Source organism: Nematolebias whitei, chromosome 7 (assembly GCF_014905685.2).
Source record: "Nematolebias whitei isolate Nwh7 chromosome 7, NemWhi1, whole genome shotgun sequence".
Classification (NCBI taxonomy): Eukaryota; Metazoa; Chordata; class Actinopteri; order Cyprinodontiformes; family Rivulidae; genus Nematolebias; species Nematolebias whitei.
Window position 1 is genome coordinate 42,566,868 of NC_056504.1, and position 10,401 is coordinate 42,577,268.

At 39.0% G+C, this 10,401-nt stretch overlaps 1 protein-coding gene across 1 annotated transcript in view; it reads right to left on the minus strand.

The window, feature by feature from the left end:
- The window catches only part of LOC119412850 (low-density lipoprotein receptor-related protein 1), a 151,952-nt gene that overhangs the window by 63,875 nt on the left and 77,676 nt on the right, over positions 1-10,401 (minus strand). The window contains exons 8-14 of the mRNA XM_037679887.1: positions 8,516-8,738; positions 5,431-5,620; positions 5,192-5,335; positions 3,025-3,261; positions 1,768-1,948; positions 609-831; positions 69-258 (exon numbers count right to left, since the gene is read on the minus strand). Coding sequence (XP_037535815.1) covers positions 69-258; positions 609-831; positions 1,768-1,948; positions 3,025-3,261; positions 5,192-5,335; positions 5,431-5,620; positions 8,516-8,738 — 1,388 coding nt within the window. The remainder of the gene's footprint in view (positions 1-68; positions 259-608; positions 832-1,767; positions 1,949-3,024; positions 3,262-5,191; positions 5,336-5,430; positions 5,621-8,515; positions 8,739-10,401) is intronic.

Here is a 10,401-nt window from a genome sequence, read left to right on the forward strand (position 1 = left end):
ATGTGAGCTGTAACAACTCCAACTTCTGAAATACAGAGGAATGTTTTACAGGACGTCCTGCCCAGAACCTTGCTGCTGTTGAGCGTCGAACATCCGGATTTCAAAGATGGGCGGCCGCTCGTTGCGCAGCAGTGTGGCAGTGCCTGTAGTAGTGTCCAGCTTGTAAATGCTGCCGCTGCGGTACTCGTTCCAGAACAAGAAGTGTTTATAGTGGCACAGACCAAAGGCGTGGTTCAGCTCCTGACCTTCATACACCGTCTGGTGATGTCAGAAAAGCAGCCAAATGGGCAATTATATTTTTACAAGAGAGTGCAACTGTTTCTGGTGTCGTTTTATTGCCCCCAGAAGTTCACCTCAATGTTTGCTCGTAACAATTCACAGTGAAAAAAAAAACAAAAACAAAGATGACCTCCTTTTTCCCCTCCACAACATAATATGTATTTATTTTGGCTAGCATCCACCACTTACACAGTCATTTCCAAACTAAACAAGTTTAAAAGACTTAAACTATGTGATGAAGAAAGATTGTGTGCTAATATTTAGATTAAACAGCAAGTTATAAAGTAAACCCTCTCTGCAAAAATATTCTCAAGATTGACGGGGCTGACCTTGCGCCCGGAGCTGTTGAGGTGGACCATCTCGATGCGGTCGTAGTAAGCATCCACCCAGTAGAGAATGCCCTGTGGGATGTCCAGGCTGAGTCCGTTGGGCCACAACACCGTTTTGCTGCTCAGGAAGACATTTCTGTTGGAGCCATCCATCCAGGCCCGCTCAATTTTGCCTCGCTTGCTCTCCTTCGGATCCTCCTCCCAGTCTGTCCAATACAGCCACCTGAAAAACGGGAACTGTCACTGGAATATTTTACTAAAGGAAAACTGAAATTTTCTTTGGGCGTTTTAAAGAGTTAATGAAGGTTTTGACATTTTACGTTGCTGTCCTGAAGCAGCCGATACTCATCAGAGCAGCGTGGCCACAGGCGCGTGCTGTCACAAAGTAATTTAGGACTTGTCAATCAAACCAGTGATCTACGTAAAGTCCATGAACACAGAGGGCATACAATTACACAGATCTAGAAACACTCCTCCTCATGGGAACAGAGCTGATGTTACCATTAACATTTCATTTTATGGTCTCCTTCTCCTTCTTTCTTTTGTCCAACCCCCCCCCTTCCCCCCTTTGTCGCTCTGAGCCTGATTGATTATGAGCATTAGTGGAAGCGAGTGCCTTTCTCCTGGGAAGTGTGTGGACACACATCATGCTGTCACTAGCAGTCCAACGTGTGTGTGTGGATATACAGTTTGTGTGTTCACAAGCGTATGTTTCACAAACAAGAGCCAGGGAGGTCTTATCAATAAGACACATCCATACAGTTAGAATGAATTATATATGAAATTGTGAATCTCATATTTGTCTGCGTGTGAATCGGCTGCTCGAGAAAATCCACCAGACTATGCATCACACGCAACATGTGTTTTCATAAATTTCAAAAAGAACACAGTGGAAAATGGTAACTGGAAAGTGATAAAAAAAAAAGGCTCTGAGGGGTATTATAGAGATCTGACAACAAACAATTTGGTGCAAAAGTAACACGAATTTTTTTTAAAAAAGCTTTTGCAGATTGGTGTGTTTGACACACGCCACAATATATTTCAGTGGAATCAAACAGATGACAAGATTAAATAACTGCAGCTATGCAATGATTTTCTTTCTAAAGAATAAAATCACTAAACTCCAGCCCGCCCACCTCATCTTGTTGTCTACCCTTACCCGTGAAGAGGATCCACCACAATGGCACGAGGATGAGTCATCTTCCCTTCAATGAGTGTTTTGCGGGTCTGTGAAGCCTTTTCCAGCCGAGCCACGCTGATCGTTTTCTTGGGCCCATCATCTGTCCAGTACAAGTTGTTTGCCATCCAGTCCACAGCAATTCCTTCCACTGTGTGGATCCCTGAGACAAAAGGAGACTTGTGTTGACACATACATTAAAGAAGGACAGCTGCCTTTGTTGTTAATCCAGGATATTTTATTAAAATACTCTTCATGTATCACGTTAATCGATATACAGTAGTCCCTCGCTACTTCGCGGTTTGACTTTCGCGTTTTTTTCAACGATTGTCAACTTTAATATTCCATTTGATCTGGACGGTATAGCTACAAAGTTACCCAAAAAAAACTTTGGACAGGTGCCGCCATTTCGTAATTATTATTTTTTTTCAATAAGCCTATACGGTATCGCCAGTCCACAAGAACTACATTACCTAGAAGTCAACAGTGCGTCCGGTCGCTGCTTTTTGCTGAAATGGAGGGAAAGTTTTGATTTGATCCAAACCTGACTAAAAAGTTTGGTCCTTATTCATAGTGACTTCAGTGCTCAGTGGATGCAGAGAGCCGATCAGAACTGACCAGAACCGGACCAAGGCTACTTCCAGCCTTATCTGTCAATCTGAGTGCTGCTTGCCCATGAAGCCTCTCAAGCGGGGATGTGTTGCTTGGAGGCCCGATGTCTTCTCTGGAGCTCACCCGCACTTTTTTCATCCAGATCCCTCTGGATTATTTGGACTCTATCTGGACCATTGTGTGGTTTTGTGCTGGCTCTCTGAAGGTCCGGCTCGCTTCAAAAGCATCTGGTGTTCAATGGCTACAGAGAGCCGATCAGAACCCGACTAAAACCGGACCAAGGTTGGTGAGTACCCATATAAAATATTGCAATACTATACATTACATATACGTATGTTAAAATTATGTAGGTTTAAGAGTTTAGAACTATGTAAGAGTGTGGGAAGGGTTTATAAAGCATTAAAATTAATATAAGTACTAAAATAAATTCTACTTCGCGGTTTTTCACTTATTGCTGGGGGTCCGGAATGTAACCCCTGCGATCATCGAGGGACTACTGTATTTTTATGTCTCCACAAGTCATTTTACAGGTTTACAAAAACAAGCTAGTCTCATAAATATGTATTTCATCCTAATCTAATTTGTTGGAAGCTCAGTTCTCTCCCCGATCTTCTGTCGTCACTCTACCTTCCTTCAGAATAGTATCCCTCTCCGTTCCATCAATCTTCTGTCGGCCAATGATGTAGCTGGTGGCGTCGGCGAAATAAATGAATTCGCTCTCGGCGTGAAAGTCGAGAGCTCTGGGGTTCATCAGATTCTCGATGGGGATCATGTACTCGTCCGGGACCTTGGCGTTCATGTCCATGCCTCTGATGACGCCTGGACGTCCTTTACCATAGACCAGGAAGAGCTCGTGCTCGGGTTCTGCAGCAAAACAGGATAAACAAGGCCTTAAGACTTAAACTGCATCTTCACAAAACAACAAACCCGGAAATGTTTCCCACTTGACCTTGGATTAAATGTCAATGTAAAAGAAGATTTTGACTTATTTACTGAAGCTTTTTCTTCCTGTCAAATAATATGTACTAATATGTAAACAAATTAAGAAATGCAAACTAAAACAAATCCCTAAATGAAAAGTGAGTATTTTTTTAATGGCGATGAAGAGGGAGTATATTGAGTAGTGGGATTACCTCGCCTCAGCAGGCAGATCAATATAATGCTGTTAATGGTAGATAAAAATGAGCTGAATCAGGCTGGAAGCTCTCAGACTGTGCAGATCCGGGGGTTATGGAGAAAGCTTGTTCACACCCTACAGCCCATGAGAGATCGGCATCTTTACTCAGATCTTTACTGTTCTTGGCCTCGGGTTAAGAATGTTGACTCACTCTGGCTCCCAGCTTTAAATCTGTGCACACCAGATCTGGATCTGCCGAGTCGACGTGGCGGTGAAGTTGTTCCAACATTCTTTTTATTCCTACACTTACTGACATCATCAACACCAGCTGCGTTGCTCAAACGGCATCAATCTGAGCTCGTGTTTGAAAAATGAAAAGAAGATTTATGAACTGATGATTGTGAGATCAGATTGTTAAGATTTATATGTTTATTTATCCAACAACAATGCTCTTATTCACTTTCCATGCCAGTAAATCTAATGTCCATCAAACATCATGTTTACTTTCATGAGCCCTTAATTGTTTAGCTATGCTTGAATGTTGCATCGTTGTATTTTATATTTGTGTTCATGACTTATGTATCTACTTTTATTATGTTTTAGTGATCCACTTGCACATTTAGCTATTTTTGTTCATTGTGTTTTCCTACATTTTTATAACTTTATTGTGCAACTAAATGAACTGAAATGACACAAACTAAGCTAAGCTAAAGCCCAGGTCACAAATACATGTACAAAGTATATATTAAAAATAAAACGTTGAAAGAACTGCCTTATTTTGTTTTCATGCTACGAGCTTCAGCTTCTGTCCCATTTAAAATTATCAATTTCTACCAAAAATTGACTGTTTTTGAATATTCCTTCTTTTTTAAACTCTTATTTGTTACCCTGATGCATGCTCAATAATCCAGGTAGAAAAATCTAAAAAAGTTCAATCTGGTCCTCTGGACATTCAAAAAAATGTCCAGAATGATCTTAGATTTTATTAGATCTTATTACAATTATCTGTTAGTTACCTTCCTGTTTGTTATTTTTTAAAGGTTTAGCAAATATGTGAGATACATATGTCAGTATTTAATTTCACTGAAATAACTTCTGTTTGTTAAACTTTCAAATAATTTGATCAACAAGCGTCTGTAGAAGAGATTCTTACAAAAGAGGACAAGAAACAAGATTTAGGGAGCCAAGCAGAAACGTTTTGTTGTAGTCAGGAGTTGTACTGCTCAGGTATAATTTAGTAAAAATTAACTAAAACTAATAGCCATGTAGGGAAACAAAATAAATCACCATAGCTCAAAAATGACTAACAACCATTGGCTTTCTTGTGAAAACAAATATATCTTTTTTTATTTTTATTAAATATAAAACCATAAGTATCAGCCATTAGCCTCACGAATAGTAGCTAAACATGCTCCTTAGTGTATCTTTAGATGGGTATATGTTTTCTCTTTCGGCTGTTTCCTTCTGCAGGGGTCGCTTCAACGAGCGGACTCACTTGATAGATTTGACCATCGTTTAACGCCAAATGTCCTTCCTGACGTAACTTGGGCTCAAAGCTGCAGCCTCAGGATTACACAACCATCAAGTTACAGCAGCCCAGCTTTAGATGTGTGTGTGAGCTATTTCAAAAAAAGCTTTTAAATATAACAAAGTTAAACGAACAGCAGTCCTACTCACTTTTGCAGGACTTGCCATCACTGCCCAGACTAAATCCAGAACGACAGCGACACGTCCGGGTCTTGTGTCCGTTACCTAGAAGACAGATGTCAGAGCAGCCTCCAGGCTTCCCAAACTGGTCCTCTTCACACGCATGGCTACGCACTGGAAACCAAGAGGTGGGGGACAATGAAATCTCCCAGGCAGAAACACGAATACCTTCTGCTGCAGACAATGAGCGTGTGTGAGAGTTCATCCACCTTGAGGCTGGCGTCTCTGGTGGTAGACGTGCAACGCTCCTCCTTTGTCCACTCGGGTCACGACCTGGTAGTCGGTGCTGTTGAAGCGGTTGATCCTGATCACGCTGGTCTTTGGCTGCATGTTGGCGTTGTCGGAGTTGGTGGCGTACAGATAGTTTTCAAACACAGTCAGCCCATACAAATGCTCAATCTGAGAAAGAAATAATAAAATATATTTAAAAACTTTGATGGTATCGAATGAAATCCTCAAAAATAATCTTAGTTTTTATTAAACTGCTGTAGGTGTAGCTCAGTGATGGCCTTTGTTCTGTGAACTCATTTATTATTTAAATTTGTATTGATGTTTTATTTAGGAAAAACCTGGTTTCTGTTAAAAGTTGTTTAATTTTTCATTCTGTCTGTATTTCCTAAGATGCTCAGGTCCAAAAACCAAAACTTCTGTCCTGAGTTTAAAAGACAAAAAAAAATTAGGGTCATCCAGGTTTTTATGTCTTTAAGACATAAGACATAGTCTAAGTAGCTGACTGGATTCATTGGGTTTCATGGATAAATATAACTGTGTATCATCAACATAACATTGAACATTTATCCCATGCTGTTTAATAACTTTACCTAATGGAAACATATATAAGGTAAAGAGTATTGGTCCAAGCACTGAACCCTGAGGAACTCCATGACTAACTTTGGTGTATGACAAAGATTCATTATTTACATTTACAAATTGGAATCTATCAGATAAATACCAATTCAGAGACATTCCTGTAATCCCAATATCGTATTCAAGTTTCTGTAATAGAATATTAAAATCAACTGTATCAAATGCAGCACTGAGGTCTAACAGGACCAGTGTAGACACCTGTCCGTTGTCAGAGGCCATGTGAATATCATTAGTAACTTTCACCAGTGCAGATTCAGTCCTATGATGAGCTCTAAACCCTGACTAAACTAATCAAACAGATTATTTCTTTGCAATAACCTGTCACACAACCTGTATAGTATATGTTAATTATGTGCAATATATATTATGTGCTTTTAAGCTTATATTGTCGCCTGTGAAATATTTATTTATACAAATTCATCCTACTTGCACCGTTGTTTGTTTTTTTGTTTTTAGCAAGTCAAATCGGTTCTCTTCATCCTGGACATTTCATTGCATTGCTGACCTTGTGATAACTTGCATATGACAGATAAACAACAAAACATAATAAATTGTGGTTCTGATTGTCACTTATCTGTTCCCTTTGTTCTCCTCCAGAACATTCATCTAGTTTGGTTTGTGTTTTCCTCCCCCCAGTTGTTCCCTCTTCTTATTTTGTTTTCTGGATGTGGATGGGCCTGCTCAGCGGCACATTTAGCTTAATATCATGTAGTTAAACGACTTCTAACTCTCTCTAAAAAGTTATTCAATCTTCAACTACACTTCCTGACAAGCTGCAATTAAATTTGTTTGCTGAGACCTAAGCCTATATTTGCACATATTTGACCTTGAGGTTGCTTATGAAGCCTTTTAAAGGACCGGATGAACAAATAATTGAGTTTCTCAGACACTGATATATTTTCTGATCATGACAAGAAGTCCAATCAGAAACACAGCAGTGTTGCCTTCGTATGTAATCTGATCAAATTCAGTAAAAAATTATTCACCTTTGTTTTGAACTTTGAAAGAACAAAAATCTTCTGAAAACTGAACACTGTTATTACTTAGGTGAAAATGTAACTTCGATTAGTCCATCGTTTTTATCATTTCAAATTATTCTTTATTTTTCTCTTCAAATTGTTTTCTGCATTGGGGGAGAAAACTAAGTGACACAGTTTTTTGGATTGTTTGAGCGGTTTTTGTTTTTAGCAACTTGGTGTTGGTGAATATTGTTGTATAAAAGGTTAGTAGGGTTGTCATGGTTATTTGATGTCCAAAAAAACATGTGCACAAATAAAGAGCAGAGGTTAAACAGCCTGTAAGTATATGAGGTGCCACAATGAACAATCTGAAGACTTACTCACTCAAACTGCCTTTTTTAAAAAATTTTACCAATTTATTCGGGTTAGCAAAGTCAGAATTAATGGACAAAGTTATATTTTAATTAAAAAAGGGCTTTCCTTTCCCTGAGGAGACAAATTTAAGAGTCAGCGTCCATAAAAGTTGTGACAAAACGAGCATTTTAAAAATGTGAGACCTGAGAAGAACATGTGGTGATCTGAGATTTATAGATTTATAGAAACAGAGACCCGTTCTGTTTTGATCTGATACAGAAGCTGAACAACACATCAGACAGCCTGAAATATGACGGAGCATCAGATCGACTACAGGTGCATCTCGAAACATTAGAACAGTATGAAAAAGTTATATTTTTTGATTTTCAATTTTGGTTTTCCATTATTCGTAAGCCATAATCGTCAAAAATTACACACACAAAAAAACAAAGGCTTCAACTCTATGTGTTATGAATCTATGTAATATGAGTTTCACTCTCTGAAATTATTGACAAAAATATTGAACTTTTTCACAATTCTATATTCTTGAGATGCACCTGTTCATTCACAAATCTAATCAAGGCTGACAAGACTAACTGGAAAAATGCATTTAATTCATTATATATGTCGCTGAAAGTATTAATCTTTTGTCCTCGTAGAGTTCAATATGCTTTAGTAAACCACTCCAACACTGTTTTATCTGCATGTGATGAATGAGAATGCTCTAATAGCCTATTACACACAGAAAGCAAGAAAACGGTGTGTGTGTGTGTGTGTGTGTTTGTGTGTGCGCCTGCCCTTTGGCCCAACGAGTAAAAGAAAGCTGTTACTTCCCCACAGATCACACTAAAAGCCTTGGTAACAGGTTTAAGAGCTGCTGTGCATCACCAGAGCTGCTACATTAACAGCCCCGGTATTGGACACCATTTATCAGCTCGTTTAATGAAAACGCAAATGTCCACCACTCTCTCACTGCCCATAACTCACTGACGAAGAACGCAGCAAAGAAGGACACGAGGGTAACATAAGAGACATTATAGGTGTATGAGGAGCTCTAAGGGATGCTCAGGAAGCGCTTCCTCTCATTATGAAGAGCAAACAGATCTTTTCTCACCAGCAGGCCTTGGATGACCGTGTGCCTGTTCTTGCCTTCATAGTCCACCACCTCAATGTAGTCCAGGTAGGCGTCGGCCCAGTACACCAGGCGGCTGACGAGGTCCAGGGTGATGCCGTGTGGGAACACGATCTTGCTGTCAACAAGTTTGGTTCGGTTCTGGCCATCCATGTCACAGCGCTCCACCTTAGGGATCTGACCATAGTCTGTGAAGAACACCTTCCTAAAGGAGCAAACGAGCAGACACGAGTCAGGAGACTAGGATTAAAGGATGAGCTGAACTGAGCTGATAGCTCTGTTTTTATCCTTAGCCTTGACTTACAAAGAAGGAACAACAGAGATTTTCAGCAGTAAAAAGAGAAACAATCTGCAGCAAACAGTCAGAAAAACTGTTACAGCCAAATATCAATGCCTCACATTGTTAATACTGTATACAGTTTGAAACAAATTTTTGTTGTAGATTAAACTTGCTCAAAGTTAAGATTTTATTTCTAAGCAGACATTGCAGCATTCTAGTAAATATTACCAGTGTGATTTATTTATTTCAATAAACATGTATATTTAAAATGTATATTTAAATCTACATTTTTGACATTTGCCAAGCTCTTATTTACAAAAATAAAAATAGAACGTTTTTTTACTGAGACCATTTTGTTGCAACGTTAACTTTAAATCCCTAAACATAAATGGTAAATATGAAAAAAACAACTTCTTTCGTCTTCTCCCGTCTTCAGAGGTCACCACAGTGAACAAAGTCTTATCGACTTGGCAATTATTTTTACACCGGATGTCCTTCCTGACACAACCACAGACCACCGAGCTACCACAGCCCTCTGTGTGGAGCAGAGAGCTGATATCTAGGACGCCCGGGGGAGCAGATGATGGGGGTTAAGGGTAATTTTGGTTTACAAGTAAAAGTATAAATAAATGTCAACACTTAGCCAAGACTGGAAAAATAAAACCAAAGAAAATCTAAGAGAGACTCAAATTTGTGATTTTGTTTTCTAGCCTTTCTCTCATCTTATAAACTTATCAGCCATGCCCACAATACGGTCAAAACTAGAATACAGTATTCCCTCGTTTATCGCGGGGGATCCGTACCCTGAAGCCCCGCGATAAGTAAAAAAACTGCGAAGTAGGAATAGTAGTCCAAGTAGTAAGTTAGTTAGGCCTGTCACGATAACAAATTTTGCAGGGTGATTAATTGTCTCAGAAATTATTGTGATAAATGATAATGTTGTTTGAAATTTGACAATAATTTGTAGTTATTGTCAAATTTAAGAAGAAATGTTGGTTAATTTGGTTAGAGTGTAGTAACTTTTTTTGACCACCAGATGGCATTATAAGACTGTTTGAAATGAAGGATGGATAGTGAGGGAGAAAGCAGCGTGTCTCTTTAAGAAAAATGAGAGGGAGGCCCCTTGACGTGACATGGGCTGTGAAAAATGTCAGAAGCTCGGTGTGGTTTGAGCTCTTTAGCATAGCATTTTTTACACAAAGTTTTTAATTAAAAAAAATCAGTAAACAAGTTCTCAGCTTCTTTTTGTAGAAAAAAAAAACTTTTTAGATGAAGGCACGGGTTTCAACCGTGAATTCTGGAGCTTTGACAAGACGGAGTTTTTTTCCTGAGGTCGGCTTTTTAGCTTAGCTCTCATCTTAGCTGCTTTTAACAATCCAAAAATGTGATTTTGGATGTTTAAAATGGATTTTAAAGAGAAAGGGAGGGGTCAGTGAAGAGCGCCAGAGTTGAGCCTTTTGTCATCCAGTGTCTTCGGTAGAAAGAGAGAGACATGAAGAAACGATAAAGCCGATAAATGAAAATGAGGTTGATAATTTTCATTTATCATGTGATTAATTGATTTATTGTTTATTGTGACAGGCCTAGT